The sequence below is a fragment of the Sitophilus oryzae genome, unplaced genomic scaffold (assembly GCF_002938485.1).
Source record: "Sitophilus oryzae breed Bouriz unplaced genomic scaffold, Soryzae_2.0 scaffold_637_pilon_pilon, whole genome shotgun sequence".
Classification (NCBI taxonomy): domain Eukaryota; kingdom Metazoa; phylum Arthropoda; class Insecta; order Coleoptera; family Curculionidae; genus Sitophilus; species Sitophilus oryzae.
Window position 1 is genome coordinate 219,917 of NW_022147237.1, and position 22,762 is coordinate 242,678.

The 22,762-nt window shown below is 35.1% G+C and overlaps 2 protein-coding genes across 2 annotated transcripts in view; both read left to right on the forward strand.

The window, feature by feature from the left end:
• The window catches only part of LOC115887754 (pyrethroid hydrolase Ces2a-like), a 79,959-nt gene extending 79,243 nt beyond the window's left edge, over positions 1–716 (forward strand). The window contains exon 11 of the mRNA XM_030907241.1: positions 475–716. Coding sequence (XP_030763101.1) covers positions 475–679 — 205 coding nt within the window. The 3' untranslated portion in view covers positions 680–716. The remainder of the gene's footprint in view (positions 1–474) is intronic.
• A 13,527-nt stretch (positions 717–14,243) lies between these two features.
• On the forward strand, positions 14,244–14,642 carry LOC115887766. The gene has a single exon (XM_030907264.1). The coding sequence runs from the start codon at positions 14,244–14,246 to the stop codon at positions 14,640–14,642; it is 399 nt and encodes a 132-aa protein (XP_030763124.1).
• Positions 14,643–22,762: the final 8,120 nt, after the last annotated feature.

Genomic DNA, 22,762 nt, shown 5'->3' on the forward strand with positions numbered 1-22,762 from the left:
ATCCAAAAGTTTCTTTAAAAATTTATCACATTTGAGGTACTTAAATTTATATATTGATTTTGATTCATATCTACTCTATATACGAAATAATATAGATCTGAAAAACCTATACAAAATAAATTGTTTAAAAAAATAATGTAATAAAATGGAACAAATGCGACACTGGTAAAAAGAGAATAAGTCGGTATCGTTGGCGACGTTTCCATTTTTTTGATAATGTGTAAAACGATTTTAATTATTTCTGACGGCATCTATAGTTTGTAACTTTCTTATTAGACATTTGATACCATACTTCTTCTACTAACATTTTTTATCATGTTAAAGGACAACTAACACTTCTAGATTTGTTCACACTATTTAAATTATACCCTATGCAAAAGGCATACATTTTTAGATAATATAATTTTAAGTATTATATTCCATAACGCAATAGCAGAAAACGCATATAATTCAATTTATACCAATTTGTTTTAGAAATCCCACGCCAACAACTACCTCTGATATTCTTCAAAATACAACCTGGATTCCTAATACAAAACTTAATCAAACAAACGTATATTATTTAAACATAAACAAAACTCTAAGTAACGAAATAAATCCCGATCAAGCAGATTGGAACTTCTATTCTCAAATTATTTATGGCGTTTTTGGAAATGAATCATATTATACTACTTACTAAAATGTATACAAAATATTTATATTCACAATATTCTTATTTTAAATAAAGAGCAGCACAACAAAATATTTCCTTTTGTTTCATTATTTCCCTCCTTCTAATAATTTACAGTAATAGGTAAATCTTTATTAATTCCTATCAATATGAAAGTATATATTATAAATATTTCTATAATATAGGATCTTCAATTATACAATAATAAAATAAAGAGCGTATAATTAATAGAAACGATAAATAATATATAAATGTATAAAAAAAAATCTAAGAACTAGTGGGGTTGCAGTCGGAAGGGTTTGACAAAGAATTAATACACTTTGTTAATTGTCAAGCTTTCGGAATTTATTTATTCCTTCCTCAGGACACTAAAATGGAAATACATGTTAGACAATTATTGTTCTAAAAGTTAAGAATAAAAACTTACTTAACGTGGTACCAGAAAAGACCTTGATAAAAACTACATTAAAAAATATGGCTCGTGTTGGTAACTCCACCGTGAAGCATCCCTGACCAGTCAACCACAAAAAAGGGGGGAAGAGGGCTCTTATAGGGTGGTTAAGCCGCCTGATATATATTTAGAACATTGGAATAATTAAGAGATGTTCAATTAAAAATTAAAAATTGAATTGCGTCTCAATCTAAGGCGTGAAGGCGCAAAGCAACTGACAGGCGACAACCGCGACATCTGTCAACGGTCAATTATCAAACGTCAAGAAGTTTATAAAAATATGTAATGGATGCCGAACAGGGCTGTGGCATGTCAATTATTATATTCCTGTAAAAATTAATAATGTGGGTGGTCATGTAGAAAAGTGAAGTGATCAAGGCACGCACACTTATATAAACATTTAATAAACACCCTTACTCGTGCAACGAGAAAAAATAGGTGGTCATATACAATTACATTTATATTACATATTCTTTAAAAATATGAATTTTCTTTGACTTAAAGGCTTTTAGTGGTTAACCAAAAGCCTTTACGACAATTGGTAAGGCAAGTGATAATGTGATGGGAAAGAGGGTTTTTTTAAGAATTCTCATACCAACAGTGCGTCGACTGTCGAGCACTCACACAATTCGCACCCATCGCGTGGTGATGAGTTGTTGTGTAGGTGGTGAGTGGGACAGTTGTTTCACCTGGAGATCTTTGTCTCATGTCGTTGATGATGTATGCAACGGAATGTTGGCCATATCTTTTATAGATGCTATGAATTTTGTTAATTGCCACTTCCCCAGTCCCTCTCGTACTGTTTCAAGGTGTATGCACTAACACTTTCCAGTGCATATCACCATAACAGGTGCCCGTGTGCACTTGTTCTTTCTTTTCACCCACCCTTGGTCCCTCAGAACCAACGGTGGTTTTACGTTTGATTAAATGTTTTTATTTCAATAATAAATAATTTGCGTGGATTGCACTGCTAGTTTGGTGCATTGCCTTTTCTTGGATTGTCCAAGCCGCATATTGTTTTTACCTTTGTCATTCAATTGAGTCTCAATTATTGATGTTGTTTGTTCTTCCCTCTACAGAGTGTTTTTGTAAGTTTTATACCCCATGTAATTTAAAAATGTTACCAATATTTACGTAAAAGATTTTTAAAATTTTTGTAAATTGATTTTTCTGACTTTTGCTTCACTGTAAACATTATCGACAGATTGTTGTCGTCATTAACTATTTTACATGTAGCCTTTTCTAACTATTTGCAATGTACCTCTTTTTTAAATTTTAGTACATCTTAATGTTTGTACAATTGCATAAAAAATTTTTTGAATTGTGCTCAATGTTTTTCTGGTTGCAGACATTTATTGACATCTTTTGGACTGTAAATGTAATTGTATATGACCACCTATTTTTCCTCGTTGCACGAGTAAAGGTGGTTATTAAATGTTTATATAAGGGTGCGTGCCTTGATCACTCCACTTTTCTACATGACCACCCACATTATTAATTTTTACAGGAATATAATAATTGACATGCCACAGCTCTGTTAGGCATCCATAGATCATTTTTATAAACTTCTTGACGTTTGACAATTGACCGTTGACAGATGGATGTCGCGGTTGTCGCCTGTCAGTTGCTTTGCGCCTTCACGCCTTAGATTGAGACGCAATTGAATTTTTAATTTTTAATTGAACATCTCTTAATTATTCCAATGTTCTAAATAAATATCAGGCGGCTTAACCGCCCTATAAGAGCCTTCCCCCCTTTTTTGTGGTTGACTGGTCAGCGATGCTTCACGGTGGAGTTACCAACACGAGCCATATTTTTTAATGTAGTTTTTATGAAGGTCTTTTCTGGTACCACGTTAAGTAAGTTTTTATTCTTAACTTTTTGAGCAATAATTGTCTAACATGTATTTCCATTTTAGTGTCCTGAGGAAGGAATAAATAAATTCCGAAAGCTTGACAATTAACAAAGTGTATTAATTCTTTGTCAAACCCTTCCGACTGCAACCCCACTAGTTCCTAGATTTTCTTTCTCACTAGTCAGTCGACACTACTTTATGCTTAAATGTATAAATATACTGTATCTATAAAAATTATTTCATTTATTTGCTACATATTTTTTTTATAATTTGTATCAATAGTATTTTTTAATATTAATATATTTAAGACTATTGCGCTGTACATTCGGGTCGCCGCACAGTGCTTCGAACATATGGCTCTAGAGGACAAAAATCCAAAACTTCTCTTTTATTGTAAGCAATTTATTCAAACTAGGTTTATTTGACACAAATGATTAGTACTCTCATTGTACTAAATGATGACGTTCTTAGTCCCACGTTTATGAAAAAAAAATCTTATAAATAGTAATAATGTTGGAGCTGTGTTCTATCTAAGCAAATAATAAGTTATAGTATGAAAACGGTGTAAGTATTAAATAAATTCCTGTGATAAAAAAGAATTGAAATAACATTAGAACATGATTCCTACAATATAAGCCTAATATAAGATAAAAATGTTTTTCTTTAATGAAAAAGAAACATTAATGTTATATTTAATTAAAAAAAAACTTAAGTACTATAAATTTACTTTAGGACAACAAAATGCATAGATCGTAACTACTCTGATTCAGGAGAATTACTGCTGACAGAATCTTCCAAATTTATAGTATCCAAATCACAGGTAGATGAAGTATCCTCACATATAATATATTTCTGTACATCATTTTCTAATATGTTACTTTTTCGCGTTGTTACTGTTCATTTTGTCGGTATGAGGGGTTCGGATGTTAATAGTTACATCTTTAATATACCTTCTCCATATATTATTTTTTCCTTTTCTTGGGTATAACATTTTATAATAAATTGAAAGATGGACATTTTTTTTATGCGACGTTTCGCTCCAACATAGTGGACTTTTTCAGGCACAAGTGGTGTCTCATTTGACTGGAAGGTTCATCAATATCTAATAAGAACATATTTTTTGAAATACAAATAATTTTGAGTTCTTATCCTTATGATCAAGCCAAGTATTAACCAGATCGGCATTGCTTATCAATTTTACTCCATCTGAAAAGTATTATAAAATAAAGTTCGTCGCAAGCAGACGCAGGTGAACTATACAAAAAATAAAAGTGTATGAATATGGCAACAAAAATATTCAATAAATACGATATGTTTTAATATGTTTTTTTTTAAATGCCTTTTTGAAGTTTGAAAACGTAAAATTTTTATACCCATTTAAGAATCATCTAAAAAATAAATAAAAACTAAACAATCACGAACTTGTTTAGAAATAAATTTAAAGTACATACCTTGTTTAACAATATCCATAGTGGCTTTCAATTAAGTACGTACCCGTTTAATTCCGTAATATACAGAACTACTATGAATGTTATTCTTTTCACTGATGAGATAATGATCGCAAAATTTATTTTTAGTGAAAATATTTGCTAACAAAAACGCTGTTTATGAAAAATAATATACAGGATGGTTGAACATTGCTATAAGTATAAAATTATATATTCAGATATTAGTAAATTTTAACTTATTTTTTGATTTTTCTCCATGGGACGAAGCACTGTGCGCCGGTCGCCCTCAGGGGTCGGGTAAAGTCGGGTAAAGCGGGTGTGTGGCCGAAAGAAATATACAGTGTGCTACAATTTCGAGGTACGAACACTGGTATCTCGGTAACCGTAATAGATACGAACATGGTTAAATTGGGGCAAAGTGGCGCTTTGGGATGTTCACCAAGATGCCATCAAAGAGGTTTAAAAAATTTCAAGGATTGCTGAGTTTTTTGGAAAAAACTTATTTTTTTAAAAATAAATTTTATTTTTCCCTGTCGTTACATTTTAGAAAATCAAAAAACTCATAGCCACTTTATTAGGGCTATCTGATAGTATTTTTAGATTTTCAAATTAGCTGATAATTTGTAAGATTTGTAAGGGGCCAACATAATTTTTTTTAAATACGGACCTGCATTTTTTATTTCAGATTCTGAAAGAACTCTGTCTACTGAGTACAATGATATGCAAAAAAAAACTGTCGAAAACCGTTTTCCGATATCTCTAACAGATTTCGAGTTATTACGAATAGGGACATTAGCAAAATTAGACATGACTCGTTTTTATACGCCAAAAGGGAAAAACTGTATCGCCCTTATGACCCGGAAAAAATTAAAAGGGCTCTTGAAGACATAACAGCTCGTAAAATATCTTACCGTCACGCAGAAAAGTTGCATGGTATTCCTAGGTCAGTTTTATGTCGGCACAAGAAAGGAAATGTGAAGAAACAAGGAGGTCAGAGAGTTCTAAATAGTGAAGAAGAGGATTTGCTAATTAGAAACATAAACACATGGTCAGATGGGGACAGTTATGACCTAAGATTGATTGTCAAAAATTATTTAGACAAACTGGGCAGGAAAGTGGTTCGTTTTAAAAATAATCTAACTAAGTTTTCTACAGTTTGTTGTTAATAGTTCTTATGAGAGTTTGATAAAATATATATTTTCTGCTAAATCTTATGTTTTTTAATATAAAAAAAATAATAATAAATAATTTTTATGATAGAATATGATATATCTTTTTCTATTATGTTGTCCCTTTTTCCCCAGTCTGCGTCTAAATAAGAATACGTACTGAAAAACAATGTTGTCCCTAATCACCACATTTCCAGGGGAATAGGGACAAGACAGTTTGTTTTTTAAAAAACGTACTTTCTTTTCTTTTTTTTTTAATGCGCTATTTGGAAATGAAAAGTACATAACATTTTCGATATTTTGGCCTACAGAAACTAAAAATAAATTAAATAGTAAAGCAGGAATATCTTCGTAAATTCCACGGTGTGTACCGATTCACATCCCCCTCATTTTACGGTACGAAATAAGCAAAATCGATTTTTCAAAATTTTTGGAAAAAATTCCTCGGCCCTGTCGATTTTGTCTAAAACCGACATTTCTCAGGTCGCAACTAAAATATGCTCACAGATAGTTCATTTTATGTAGAATTGACTGTCGAAAACCGTTTTCCGATATCTCTAACAGATTTCGAGTTATTTGAAAATCTGCAAAAGAAATATTTTTTTCTGTTTTTCGAAACATTTAACACCAAATATCTCTGGAACAAAAGGTGTGAATCTCAAAAACGATACCGTTTTTGTAAAGTACACATTCAGCGCTACAACATATTACGAAATAAGCAAAATCGATTTTCCAAAATTTTTCGAAGAAAATCCTCGACACAACCCTGTCGATTTTGTCAAAAACCGACATTTTTCAGATCGCAACTAAAATATGTTCACATATAGTTTTCTACAGTTTGTTGTTAATAGTTCTTATGAGAGTTTGATAAAATATATATTTTCTGCTAAATCTTATGTTTTTTAATACAAAAAAAATAATAATAAATAATTTTTATGATAGAATATGATATATCTTTTTCTATTATGTTGTCCCTTTTTCCCCAGTCTGCGTCTAAATAAGAATACGTACTGAAAAACAATGTTGTCCCTAATCACCACATTTCCAGGGGAATAGGGACAAGACAGTTTGGTTTTTAAAAAACGTACTTTCTTTTTTTTTTTTTTAATGCGCTATTTGGAAATGAAAAGTACATAACATTTTCGATATTTTGGCCTACAGAAACTAAAAATTAATTAAATAGTAAAGCAGGAATATCTTCGTAAATTCCACGGTGTGTACCGATTCACATCCCCCTCATTTTACGGTACGAAATAAGCAAAATCGATTTTCCAAAATTTTTCGAAGAAAATCCTCGACACAACCCTGTCGATTTTGTCAAAAACCGACATTTTTCAGATCGCAACTAAAATATGTTCACATATAGTTCATTTTATGTAGCATTGACTGTCGAAAACCGTTTTCCGATATGTCTAACAGATTTCGAGTTATTTGAGAAAATCTACAAAAGAAATATTTTTTCTATTTTTCGAAACATTTAACACCAAATATCTCTGGAACAAAAGGTGTGAATCTCAAAAACGATACAGTTTTTGTAAAGTACACATTCAGCGCTACAACATATTACGAAATAAGCAAAATCGATTTTCCAAAATTTTTCGAAAAAAATCCTCGGCACAACCCTGTCGATTTTGTCAAAAACCGAAATCTCTCAGATTGCAACTAAAATATGCTCACAGATAGTTCATTTTATGTATAATTGACTGTCGAAACCCGTTTTCCGATATCTCTAACAGATTTCGAGTTATTTCAGAAAATCTACAAAAGAAATATTTTTTTCTGTTTTTCGAAACATTTGACACCAAATATTTCTGGAACAAAAGGTGTGAATTTCAAAAACGATACCGTTTTTCTAAAGTACACATTCAGCGCGACAACATATTACGAAATAAGCAAAATCGATTTTCCAAAATTTTTCGAAAAAAATCCTCGGCACAACCCTGTCGATTTTGTCAAAAACCGAAATCTCTCAGATTGCAACTAAAATATGCTCACAGATAGTTCATTTTATGTAGAATTGACTGTCGAAACCCGTTTTCCGATATCTCTAACAGATTTCGAGTTATTTGAAAATCTGCAAAAGAAATATTTTTTTCTGTTTTTCGAAACATTTAACACCAAATATCTCTGGAACAAAAGATGTGAATCTCAAAATCGATACCGTTTTTGTAAAGTACACATTCAGCGCTACAACATATTACGAAATAAGCAAAATCGATTTTCCAAAATTTTTCGAAAAAAATCCTCGGCACAACCTTGTCGATTTTGTCAAAAACCGAAATCTCTCAGATTGCAACTAAAATATGCTCACAGATAGTTCATTTTATGTATAATTGACTGCCGAAACCCGTTTTCTGATATCTCTAACAGATTTCGAGTTATTTCAGAAAATCTACAAAAGAAATATTTTTTTCTATTTTTCGAAACATTTAACACCAAATATCTCTGGAACAAAAGGTGTGATCTCAAAAACGATACCGTTTTTGTAAAGTACACATTCAGCGCGACAACATATTACGAAATAAGCAAAATCGATTTTCCAAAATTTTTCGAAAAAAATCCTCGGCACAACCCTGTCGATTTTGTCAAAAACCGAAATTTCTCAGATTGCAACTAAATATGCCTCACAATAGTTCATTTTATGTATAATTGACAGCCGAGAACCCGTTGTCCGATATCTGCTAAACAGATTTCGAGTTATTTGAAAATCTGCAAAAGGAAAATATTTTTTTCTGTTTTTCGCGAAACATTTTAACACCAAATATCTCTGGAACAGAAAGTGTGAATCTCTCAAAAACGATACAGTTTTGTAAAGTACCACATTCAGCGCTACAACAGTATTACGAAATAGCAAAATCGATTTTTAAAGATGTTTTCGAAGAAATTCCTCGGCACAACCCTTGTCGATTTTTTTCAAAAACCGAAATCTCTCAGATCGCAGACTAAAATATGCCTCACAGATATTCATTTTTATGCAAATTGACTTCGAAAACCCGTCTTTTCCGATATCTCTAACAGATTGCGAGTTATTTGAGAAAATCTGCCAAAAGAAAATCTTTTTTCTATTTTTTCGAAACATTTAAACCAAATATCTCTGGAAAAAAGTGTGAATCTCAAAAACGATACGTTTTTATAAAAGTACACATTCAGCGCTACAACATATACGAAATAAGCAAAATCGATTTTCCAAAATATTTCGAAAAAACATTCTTCGGCCCCCCTGTCGAGTTTGTCAAAACCGATAACTCTCTCAGATCGCAACTCGAATATGCTCACAGATAGTTCTTATTTTATGTAGAATTGACTGTCGAAAAAACCGGTTGTTCCGTTATCTCTATCAGATTTCGAGTTTATTTGAAATCTGCAAAAGCGAAAATATATTTTTCTGTTTTTGCAAACATTTTAACACCAAATATATCTGGAACAAAAGGCGACTGGGATATCTCGAACACGATCACCGTTTGGTGTAAAGTTACACATGTCATCGTAGCAACATATTAACAAAATAAGCAGATATCATTTTTTTTCCAAAAGTTTTTCGAAAAATCTTTAAGGCACAACCCTAATCGATTTGTCAGAAAACCGGAAACCCTTGTACTCTCTCTTTAACTAGTCGAGGTGATAATGGCTTTGTCCCTACTTGCCTAAAATATGCTCTCTACAGATGGTTCATTTTATGCAGAATTGACTTTCGAAAACCGTTGTTTTCCGATATCTTAAACAGATTTCGAGTTATGCTTGAGAAATTCTGCCAAAAGTCAATATTTGTTCCTCACCTCCTCTCTCGAAACATTTACAACCAATATCCGAAAAATGTGTGATTTTAATAAACGATACCGTTTTTGTAAAGTACACATTACAGCGCCACAACAATACACGAAATCAAGCAAAATTCTATTTTACGCAAAATTTTTTCGATAAAAAAATCCTCTGCCAACCCTGCTCGTTTTGTCAAAGAACCGAAATCTCTCAGATTGCAACTAAAGTATGCTCACAGATCAGTTCATTTATGTATACCATTGACTGCCGAAAACCCTTTTTCCGATATCTCTAACAGATTGCGAGTTATTTGGAAATCGCAAAAGGAAATATTGGTTTTTCTGTTTTTTGTTTCGAAATCTATTTAACAACAACATATATCTCTGGAACAAAAGTGTGAATCTCAACGATACCGTTTTTTGTAAAGTACACATTTCAGCGCTACAACATATACGAAATTTAGCAAAATCGATTTTCCAAATTGTTTCGAAAAAATCCTCGGCACAACCCTGTCGATTTTTGTCAAAAACCGAAATCTCTTCAGATTGCGAACTGATAAATTATGCTCACAGACTGAGTTTAATTTATTATAATGTGACTGCCGAAAAACCCGTTTTCTGATATCTCATTCGCACAGATTTCGAGTTTATATTCAGATAAATCTACCAACAAGAGAACTATTTCTTTCTATCGTTTCGAAATGTTTAACACCAAATATCTCCCTGGACAAAGGTGTTTGATCTCAATACGATACCGTTTTGTAAATTACACATTCAGGGCTACACCATATTACGAAATAAGCAAAATAAAAAAAAATTTTCCAAAATTTTCTTTCGAAAAAAATCCACCCGCTCGATTTTGTTCAAAAACCGAATCTCTCCAGATTGGCAAAACTTTGTAAAAAATTCAAAATATGTGTAAAACAACAAAATAAAAATATTTTTTTTTTTTTTTTTTTTTATTTAAAAACTCACCAGTTTTAAATAAAAAAATATTCATTATTTGAGGTGGTTTCACCCCCTCTAGAATTTGAGTTTCGAAAAATCCTTTCTTATCGCACCTCTACACCCTAAAGTCAACTGCTTTCCAAAATCAGCTTTGTCAAGGGCTTTAAGCAGGATCGATTAATCAATGACCAGATTTTCAAAACACCCTGTATACATTTTTAAAAATCTTTAAAATATTATTCTGAAAAAAATTTTTCAGAATAAATAAATACTTAAATATTGAAACTTAATAACAAAGTATTGAAACATACAGCACCATAATATCTCGACCTCCGCCCGTTATGCTCGTAACAGGTTGAAAACAATATGTATCTAAACAACTGATGCGTTATTCTCCAACCTGTTTCAAACCTCCGATTATCTCGAACGCCGTTCTGTTATGCTCGTAACAGGTAAAAAAACAACATAGCTAAAACAACTGATGCGTTATTCTCCAACCCGTTGCGAGCCTCCATCGACAATCGACCGATGCAGCAGCGCTCCTTTCCCACTCCTGTTATCTCGACAGCCAGGCGTTATGCCCGCAACTGTTTCAAAAAAGCTGCTTCTTTTATATCCTAAACATTCCACGGTACTCCCCTGTCGATTTTGTCAAAAACCGAAATCTCTCAGATCGCAACTATAATATACCCACTGATAGTTCTTTTTATTTAGAATTGAATGCTGAAAACCGTTTTCCGATATCTCTAACAGATTTCGAGTTATTTGAGAAAATCTACAAACGAAATATTTTTTTCTGTTTTTCGAAACATTTAACACCAAATATCTCTGGAACAAAAGGTGTGAATCTCAAAAACGATACCGTTTTTGTAAAGTACACATTCAGCGCTACAACATATTACGAAATAAGCAAAATCGATTTTCCAAAATTTTTCGAAAACAACTCGGTAATCGTCGATTTTGTCAAAACTGAAATCTGCCGTTCGCAACTGAAATATACCCACTGATAGTTCATTTTATGTAGAATTGAATGCTGAAAACGGTTTTCCGATATCTCTAACAGATTTCGAGTTATCGAGAAAATCTACAAAGAAATATTTTTTCTGTTTTTCGAAACATTTAACACCAAATATCTTTAGAACAAGTGGCAACGGTCTACATGTCGAAACACCGGTTCCATTAGAACACCGAAGTTAAACGACGTAAGGCGATGCTAGTGGATGGACGGGTGACCGGTTCGAAACTTTGCATCGTGCTGTTGTCCAAAAAAGGAAAAGTGTAAAATCTATATACACACTGCTCATTCACGCCGGTTCAAGGCCGGATGAGATCGGATATCTCGTGAAGAGCTAATTTTAGACACTTCCTAAGTCGGTAGGCCATTGACCATGATATGGCCGAGGACCGCGGTTCGGATTCCGCGTAAACAAGTAGGTCCCGTCCAGTTTAGCCATTGCAGCAGAAAGGAGACGTTAACTTGAACCTCAAAAAAAAATCTCTGGAACAAAAGGTGTGAATCTCAAAATCGATACCGTTTTTGTAAAGTACACATTCAGCGCTACAACATATTACGAAATAAGCAAAATCGATTTTCCAAAATTTTTCGAAAACATTCCTCGGTAGCCCCCTGTCGATTTTGTCAAAAACCGAAATCTCTCAGATCGCAACTATAATATACCCACTCTTCGTACACGAAAATATGAGGGGTTCTGAAGTGAAATGAAACAAGCCCCAGAAGATAATTATGGAGAAAATGAGAGTTAAAGTTTTTTAATGTTACTTAATTAAAATAAAACAAGCTGGAGAAGAAACGATGTTTTATTATATTGTTACGGATTCTGTTGGTCCACTAATTTTAACTCACGATGAAATACTTAACGAATTTATTTTTTTTCTAAATTTACTATTTACACACAATTTATACTAATTAAACATACAACTAACTATTTATCTTCACCAAATTGTCCGATTCACAATTTCCAAACGCGGTATATTCAAACTTCAAACTGTCCAACCGCCAAGCGCGGGCCTTTATATACCCCTACTGACTGTTTCTCGAACCTTCTATAGAATTCTGTAATATTTCTTTCACGTTCTGGTGAATTCGTCATGTTTCTTGACACGTAGGCAACCAGAAATACACGTTGCGACAATGTAGGCAACCAGCAATACAGTTTAGCGCCACATACACCTTGGCAATATTTTAAATTGTATAATTGCAAACTAAAGTAACTCAAAATACAACTGTTGTCATTTTTAAGAATGTTTGTTTGTATTTTTTTGGACTTGAACCATTTTATCTCTGAAAATATTTAATCATGTCAATGGGGTACGATGAGATGCAAAAACTCAAGAAAAACCCATACAGTAGGAAAGAATCAACTGAAGTAGCAGTGATAAAAGAGGCTATTGATTGTATCACTAATATTAATAAGGATTTACAATAAAAGATGGATAAAAGCACCAGAAAGGAAATCAAGAAACTACTAAAAAATCTATGAAATATACGAAGCAGCTAAATAGCAACATTGTAAAGAATTTGCTGGATAGCCTAAGGTACGAGCAAACAGAGAAGTTGATGTACGACGTTGATGTACAAACGTCGCCCAACAAGAACAGAATTGAAAATCAGAGTGGAGTGAAGAAATCCAGGCTAACATCGCTGAAGTTAAGCGCATGTGACGGAAGTTTCAAAGGGTAACGAACGACTCGGTAAAAAGGACGCAATATAAAGAGGCATATAAGGAAGCCAAAAGAAATCTGGTTCGACAAATTAAAAATGCCAAGGAACATGCTTGGACGAGTCTGTGCGATGACCTAGAAAACGATATTTTTGGAAATGGATACAAAATTGTTAAAACCAAATTAAACCAGCCCATTTCTAGGATTCATCTAGATTCCGATCAAAAACTCAGCAAATTCCTGGAATTGTTTATACATGAAAAAACTCCCGAGTACGAAAGACAACAAGTATCACCAAGGAAATGCAATCCCCTTACAAATGAAGAGGTACGAGTGGTAGCCAATAAAATAAAAACTGGCAAGGCCTCGGGCCCTGACGGTCTTCCTCCCGATGTGATAAAATCACTAGAACTTGGCAGCCTGGAGTATTTTGTAGCTTTTTTTGATTCCCTGTTGCAAAAGAACGAATTTCCAGATGAGTGGAAAAGAGCCAGATTGGTCCTTATTGAGAAACCAAGAAAGAATCCAGAAGAATTTATAAAATACAGGCCAATCTGTTTGTTAGACTGTATTGGCAAGGTCTATGAACAGATAATCAAAAATCGGCTAGTTATGGAAATACAGGATAAATGTGGAAGTTTCAACGACAAGCAATTTGGATTTGTAGAGGGCAAGTCAACAGTACACGCAGTGAACATGGTAATTGAAACGGTTAAAAAAGGCCAGGAGATCGGCATGCCTTAGTACTGATTGACGTATAAAACGCCTTTAACACAGGATCCTGGAGAATAATACACAAGAAGCTGGAAGATATGAAGATAGCGAAGTATATATTAAACATCATTAAGTCGTACCTAAATAACAGAACTATAATCGTGGCAAAAGAAATAGAAAAATCTGTATATGGAGGAGTGCCCCAGGGATCGGTTTTGGGTCCCACATTATGGAACGCGGTATACGACGATCTCCTGAGTTTGAATGTACCGAAAAACGTGCGGCTAATATGTTATGCGGATGATTTGGCGATACTGGTTTCAGAGAAGAGTGAGGCTCTGATGGTGCAAAATACAAACAGGACCCTTGCAGAAGTTTTGAAATGAATGGATAACAACTACCTTAAAGTCGCTCCTACGAAAACGGAAGCAATACTTCTTAATTATAAACGAAAGGTGGAACATATACGTTTTAAAATAGAAAATTACAAGATAGTTCCAAAGAAAAATGTCAAATATCTTGGTATCACCCTCGACAGAAGATTAAAAATGGGAGATCACATTACCTCTGCTTGCCTAAAAGTCCAATTAGTTATAAAAGCACTTAGCATCCTGTTAACCAACTTGCGGGGACCAAGTGCATCTAAAAGAAGGGTTCTGACTATGGCAATGCAGTCCATAGTGATGTACGGTGCGCCTGTATGGGCCGAAGCCATGAAAATCAAAAAATTCCAAAGGAGAATAATCCAACTCCAACGAATAATGGGAATCAGGACGTGCTCAGGGTACCGTACAATATCTGTAGATGCGGCCATTCTCCTGGGAGGCCTGGCCCCACTGCATCTCCTGGCAGCTGAAAGCAAACTTCTCTTTGAGAAAAAACTTGCTAGAAACCCGCCTGATGTATTGAGACGCAAACAAGCTAGAAGGGACACATTAATTAAATGACAAATGGAATGGCTTGCACCAGGAATGGAAACTAAATGGATCTGGAGGCTAATGCCGAAATGTGACAAATGGTTTGACAGGGTATGGGGAGAAGCAAACTATTATCTGACTCAGGCCTTGACGGGATATGGGTGCTTCCCTGCGTACCTACATCGGATAGGGAAAAAGACATCTGCGTCATGTGTTTTTTGCAAATATCCCGTTGATGATGCAGAACACACAATCTTTTTCTGCAATAAATGGAAAGAGGAAAGAAAAGCACTTTGTGATGAAATAGGTGATTGCATTACTGTGGGAAATATGGTAAGCCTTATGCTTAAAACCAAAAAGAACTGGAATCACATTAATGACTACATTAAAGGTATAATGTCATAGAAAGAAAAAAATGAGAAAGAAGAAAAGTAAAAGTAAAGAGGGAAAAAAATGAAATGAAGAAAGTAATACCGGCACTTACTCGCGTAGATGTCCACGGACGGGACCAGTAAGTGTGGCAGGAACAGAGGAGATGGGTTTAGTCGGTCGGTTACCTCCCAGAGTGGGGCACCAACCCGACACTATCCAGGCACATCAAACCAAGACCGCCTTATGAGCCAAAGAATGGATGTCTGCTAACAGATTCCTAAACCTCTTAAAAAAAAGAGAGAAAACTGTAAAAGATACTTTTGTATATGTTACGCACAATACTCGAATTCGGGTAATGCGGGAAAAAAATGCACAGAACTAGTTTTGAGCAAAAAATATTTCCTAAACCTGAAATTGTACATTTAAACGAATTGCGCATTACAAAATAGTCAAAACTAGTATTGTGCATTTTGAATTGCGCAAAACTAGTTTGGTGCATTTCAAAATGTCCAATACTAGTTTTGCTTGTCCTATTTGATCAATAACGCCCTAACACAAAGGATGGATTGTTTATGAATGAGTTTGATTCAAATATGATTAAACTGAGAATAAAATACTTCAAAATAAAACTTTATTCATAAATATTTTATAAATGGATCAATACATTGCCATATAAATGGATCAATACATACATACAATACCTTCTTTACCATCTGGATCGGATTGGGTTTTCAGCTAACTTATTAATGTTGTTTGAGTCCTATTTAAAAAACAGATTGTTGAGGGTGGAGTATTGTGGCCAGAATTCGGTCTATCTGTGCGCTACTTCGGGTGTACCCCAGGGGTCTATTTTGGGACCGTTATTGTTTAACATTTTTATAAACGGTGTCACTGATATAATTGATTTAAGTGTCTTACTGTATGCAGACGACATGAAGATATTTTCCCGCATTGATTCGCCTCATGATTGTGAACGGCTTCAGAGGTGTGTTGATCGATTAGTTGCATGTGTTCATATAATAACTTACCATTGAACGTTGAAAAATGTAAAGTCATGTCTTATACCTTGAAATCGGAAACACAAATTTATAATTATTCTATCGGTGATACGATGATAGGTAGAGTATCTGTTTTTAAAGATTTGGGTGTCACATTTGACAGTAAACTATCTTTCGTTCAGCATATATCTGAAGTCGTTCAATCTTCGTTTAAGGCCTTGGGATTTATTGTGCGTAATACTAGAGATTTTAGCAATAGTAACACATTAAAACTACTCTATTATGCTTTTGTAAGATCAAAGCTAGAGTATGCATCAATTGTATGGTCGCCGTTTTATGCGGCACATATTAATGCTCTCGAGCAGGTACAGCGTCGTTTTCTGAAATATCTGAGTTTAAGAACTGATGGGGTTTACCCGCAAATTGGCTGCTGTCACAGCTCTTTATTGCAGAAACATTCTCTAGATTCCTTGGAGGTTCGACGGACAAATTCAGAGCTGAAATTTTTATACAAGTTATTACATAATGAAATTGATAGTCCGGATGTTCTCAGTCAAATCAATTTTCTGGTCCCACGTAGCTCTCGGTATAGCTTTACATTTTATGTGGCCTCCTCGCGCACAAATGTAAGTAAATATTCGCCATTGAAACGTATGCAGGATGCATATAATTTATATCAGTGTAATTTTGATATTTTCAGCTGCAGTTTGGTTTCGGTTGTGAGTTCAGTTTAGTGGTTTTTCTTGGTTTATATTGTTGTTGTTTTTTTTTCATTGATATGTATTTTTTCTCATTGATGTTATTTTTTGTTTAATTTAATTATTTTGTATTGAATTTTTTTTGTGTGTAACCCACTCTGTAATTGGCGTAAGCTGTAGAGTGTTGTAGAATAAATAAATAAATAAATAAATACATAATAATATAGGTACCTTATGAATATTTATACAGTAGCATTATATTATTTATTTGAACAGGAAATTGAATGGTGGCACTTAGAGTTGCAAATAACATTATTTTTCTACAAGAACACGCTCTATTAATACATTTGTTTATACACATGCATGAAATAAAACCAAATAAGACCAGACCACAAAATACAGTATGACATCTGAATCTCCTTGGCGCTTCTTGATAATTTTTTCTACACCACCCACAGTTATATCAAAACGCTTTATCCTTCTATATTGTTTTGCACACAAAGGTTTTAAATCAGTTTTAAGAAAAGTAGCCTCCTTAACTTCAGTCGACATAAGGTTATGTTTCTGTGTTTCAGCAATCATCAATCTACTTACTTGAATTTCGAACTCGGCTTCCATTTTTTCTTGTATTTTTATATTATATTGTATTGCGTATTTCCACCCACAACAAAATCAAAATAAGAATCCTTTAAAACCTAAACAAACTCCTAACCCTACTTTTTGCCGTCTTATTTAAAGAAAACGAACAAACCTGTATTGGTCATTTTGAAATGCACCAAACTAGTTTTGCACAATTTAAAATGCACTATACTAGTTTTGGCTATTTTGTAATGCGCAATACCCGTTTAAATGTACAATTTCGGGTTTGGGAAATATTTTTTGCTTAAACCTAGTTCTGTGCATTTTTTTCGGGCATTACCCGAATTCGAGTATTGTGCGTAACATATATAATAATAACGGTTTGATATAAATCCATTCAAAAATAAGAAATAATTAGACGATTTTGAAATAGGTTAACACCGTGGATTATAACCTATAAAAAGGGGTGCAAGGGGTATTGAAGCGATACATATAGCCTAGCTTACCCAAAAGTCAACCTCACCTTCACGTGGTGCACCCTGTTTAAACAAACGAGGCTCTGACGACCGAGTATAGGCGGTATATCAATATACAACCCTCAGACCTACCACCTTTCTGGGGAAGAGGAGTAGTAAACTACTCCTAGCCGGCCGAGATCGTAGCACAAGGGAACTATCGTCGCAATCCTCACTGTGCCATAGCCATCCCGTACTACAGTTGCAGCCAAACTGTGCGGCAGCGTAACCGTCACAGTTTAACCTTTTTACGCAGCTTACACTCATCAAAGATGGAACATTCGAGTAGGACAAAATCATCGTCCGGAGGTAAAATACCCCCTCGATCGGATCTCCGGGAGGGGGTGCCTACTCGAGCGTATCATCGGAGAACTAAACATCGTCAATGTTTCACGTTTGCGGCGTGGAACGTCCGCACTCTACTGGACAGGACAAACTCCAATCGACCAGAGAGAAGAACAGCACTGGTCTCACAGGAACTCCACCGACTAAATATAGATGTTGCCGCTCTTAGCGAAACCCGCTTTGCGGATGAAGATAGTCTCACTGAGGAGCATTACACCTTCTTTTGGAAGGGTCACCCGACAACACACAGGAGAATTCATGGCGTAGACATTGCAATCAAAAACGAAATCGCCACCAAATTAACAAAGGTACCTATTGGTGTCTCCGAACGTCTTATGACCCTAAGGTACCCCATATCAGATAAAACTTACGTCAACATCGTAAGTGCCTACGCTCCTACCCTAGACGCTAAAATTAAGGATAAGGATAAATTTTACCAAGCTCTGCAAAATATACTCCAACAAATCCCAAAGCACGAACGAATCATTTTGCTAGGTGACTTTAATGCCCGTGTCGGCAAACAACAGGAAATATGGCTTGACGTATTGGAAAAACATGGAATAGGAAACGTAATTAGCAATGGTGAACGCTTATTAACAACATGCACAGAGTATAATCTTTGCATCACCAATACGTGGTTCATGCTGAAGGACAAATTTAAAGGTACCTGGAACCATCCGAGATCAGGCCATTGGCACCAATTGGACCACGTAATCGTTCGAAGGACGCACCTAAAAGATGTCAGTCTCACAAAAGCCAGAGTAGATGCCGAATGTGGCACTGACCACCGACTTTTAATCTCAAAAATGAAAATCCAGTTAAAACCCAAACATCCGCACTGTAAAAAGCAAAGCTACATGACCAGATCGAACGTACGGGGTCTAGAGTACAACGATACCGCCGACGCCCTCCGGGAAGCCATCAAAGAATCACTTCCACCGATAACTTCAATCTCAATCGTGGATGCTGAACATTGCTGGACACAACTAAGAGATGCGATTCACAAAACCAGCGAAGCAGTACTGGGAAAATCCAACAAAAAGAAACAACCAGACTGGTTTAACGAAAATCAACCGCATATACAGGCTTTGTTGGAACAAAAGCATAGAGCACATCAAGTCGTCACTGCAAATCCAGACAATCCAAGACTAGCAGACAACTTTAAGGCAGCCAACAACACGCTCCGAAGAAACCTGCGCCAACTAAAGGATAACTGGTGGTTGCAAAAAGCTAGTCAGATTCAGGAGTATGCTACGCATCACGACTATCGTAAATTCTTCGAGGCTGTAAAAGTACACGGTCCAACTAAGAAGGCAAGATGCCCAATCATGGCACAAAATGGCGAACTTCTAAAAGAGGAAGAGCAAATCAGAAACCGCTGGAAAGAGCATTACAGCCATATCCTTAACCAAGAAAACACCCCCCAATATAGAAGCACTCAACATAATACCTCAGTATAACAGCCTCGATGTATTAGATATTCCAATAACAGAACAGGAAATAAAGGCGCCTGCACCCACATATAGAAAAAATCCTCACAGAATCGCAAACGGGTTTTCGCACCAACCGCGGTACCGTCGATTCCATATTCTCCATCCGGCAACTACAGGAAAAAGTAAAAGAGCAGCAGTCTAACTTTACGTTGCATTCATCGATCTAACCTTCTAATCTAGCCTTCAACTCTGTGAACAGAGATGCACTTTGGGCAATTATGAAAAAGTTCGGAGTACCCATCAAATTTCTTACAGTGTGTAAAAGCCTCCATAACAACAACAAATCAAGAGTGTCATATCATGGATCACTGAGCGATCCCTTCCTAACAAACACAGGCGTTAGGCAGGGATGTGTCTTAGCGCCCTCCTATTCAACATAATTCATGGCAGCGCTCTCCTTATAGTGGACAGCAAACTGCAGGAGAGAGGTTGGGCATTTAGATACAGATACAACGGCGGTCTGTTCAACATAAAAAGATTCAGGGGCTAAAAACCACGACAAATTTCATCACAGGAAACTTCAAGTACCGCTGATGGACTGATGCATCTAGTTCGAAAACTTTACAGCAATTGCAAGAACTGTTGAACACAATATATATCAGGGCATATACGAGGCTTTGGGACTTAAGCCGAACATCGATTAAAACCACTAGAATCATGTGGCACTCCCCCGGAAGATCACACAATGCTATATAAACGGAGATGAACTGTTGGAATATGGGTAGCGGAATTCAAATTACCTCGGCAGTTTGATTTCGGAAAGGGCCAATAATGACTCTGAAATCAGCACGGGATTAGCAGCGCCTCAGAGCATTTTGGAAATTAAAAGACAGGGTTTTCTACATCATGACTTGAGCACAAACGGGAAACTTGCAGTGTACCGAGCGATAATAATCCCACCATGTTATATAGAAGCGAAACCTGGGTACGTCCGCCGACACATGAACGCATTAAACAGTTGCAACAGAGACATCATAGACAACTCTAAAGAATAAAATGGTTCATCATGTCTCGGCCATCCGGCTCCGCCGTTAAACGTTTCCGGGTCATTGAAAAAGCCAGCTGCGAGAGTTTTGAAGTCATGATTACTAATTCCCGCTTAAGATGGCTGGTCACGTATGCAGAGTGCAAGAGGAAAGAAACTCGCATACCAAAATCTGATCTCTTCTTTATGGTGAGTTTGTAGACAGTAAGATGAGGCCGGGTAGACAACTCAAAGGGTTCCAGCGGTGTGATTTTCCGACCGAAAAGGGAACTAACAAGCAGAATGAGTGAAAGAAGCAGCTCAAAATAAACCGCAATGGAGAAGAATTATAAAATAGTCAGTAAGAGCGTACAACAGAAAGTAAAAGCACAAAGCAATGAGATTTTTGAAAATCCGGAGTGCGGTAGGCAGATACATCACGTATCGGGCTTCTTAGTCACAGAAAAGCTCATTGAAAGAGGGGAAAACGCGTTGCGTGACCATCTTCTGATGCCTATCAAATACTCGTCAGCGGTAAATCAGCGCATACTCAATATGTATAGTATGTATGTTAGATTTATTCTTTTCACTTTTATATTTTTTTTTAAAAAAACGTCTTAAAAATACTCTTTAAAAACACTTTATAACTTTTTAAAATTTTAACAAAAAAAAAAACGAACTTATATGAACTTCGATACGACACGGATACGAGTTGCGTTCGAGTTGTGCGTTGTGCGTTCGAGTTGTTCCTCCTGGGAAAGAGATCGGCATGGTTAAAATATTCTTAATTCTGTGATCTCGTCCCATCACGGAACTGACGAACCCACTTTTGGTTTTACTGAAAGAACATGGGGAATCGTAAGTTGGAAAAGATTCATCAGGAACACTAATATGAATTGTTATATTATTAAAATATCTAGAGACAACTTATACCCGTAACTTTGAAATAAACAATGAATAACAAAAAATAAGACACCTATAACGAGTAGAAATAGGTCTTTAAATGGTTAAATATGGATATAACAACTCCCCTTTTTAGATAAAAGTTAACGCGTGGAGATAACTTTTAGACTGAATTCTTATTAGGATTAAGTTCAAAAGATTCTTCTTCAATAGGTTCTTCTAAATGGATTCTGGGTCTTCTACGAGGCAGTATTTTCTTCCATTTGGAGAAAGTGGATTCAACTTGATTTCTTGGAGGTGATGGTGGGTAGTCATCATGAGAAATTGCAATTCCAATTCGTGATCTACGGGATTTGCATTTGCAGAAAACGTAAATCAGGACCAAGGTGACAATTACAATTATGGTTAAAATTGTAAACCAACCATGGTGTTTCTTCACAAAAGGTTCATTGATCAAATTGTTCAGTTGTTCGGAATATTCATTTACCTTGTGATTTGCAACACTCAAATCTTCTAGATTCAGTTTGCTCAATTTCGGTGGTTTCAGATTTGGAATCTTGATCTTCTCAGGAATATTACTGCAACAACTATATGGTATTTGAGTTGGAAAAGTATTGTATGTTACATTATCATAAACATTAATGTCTTTTTTGACCTTGAATTCTCGTACTGCCAACAAAAGCAATACATTCACTTTGTAACTTTAAAAGAGTATTATTATTTAAGATTTTTGTAATAATGTCTCTATTTCCACATTTAATTGTTAATGGTAAAGGATCTGAGATACCTTATTAACCAAAAGTTGAATTTAATTTGTTTATGTTATATTCTTTTGCCATGATCAAAGAAGGTTGACAGGTTCTTGGCAGGTGATCTTGTTGCTTCAATAGTTGAGCTTCAAATATAGCATCAATATCGATTGGATATGGAAATATGTTGGAACAAATCCTTGTTTTTCTGCCTGTTGATTTGCAAGCTTCTGCATCTTCAATTATTATGTACAACAATGAATCATCGCTACGCGCAATATATTTATAAGTTGTATTTAAGATATGATGTAAAGCAGTACGATGATCTAACAAAGAAATTGGATAAATTCGATATAAAGTATACTTTTCAGGTTCAACTAAAGGTATATTTAGAACAAATACTACTTTAGAATCTAATTGATAAGCTTTCAATTCAATAATATCTAGATACTGAGGTATCGATGTGGCAGAAATTAGTAATGGAAGATTATTTCTTAATGAAGCAATACGTAACTAAATCTTAGCACAATTGAG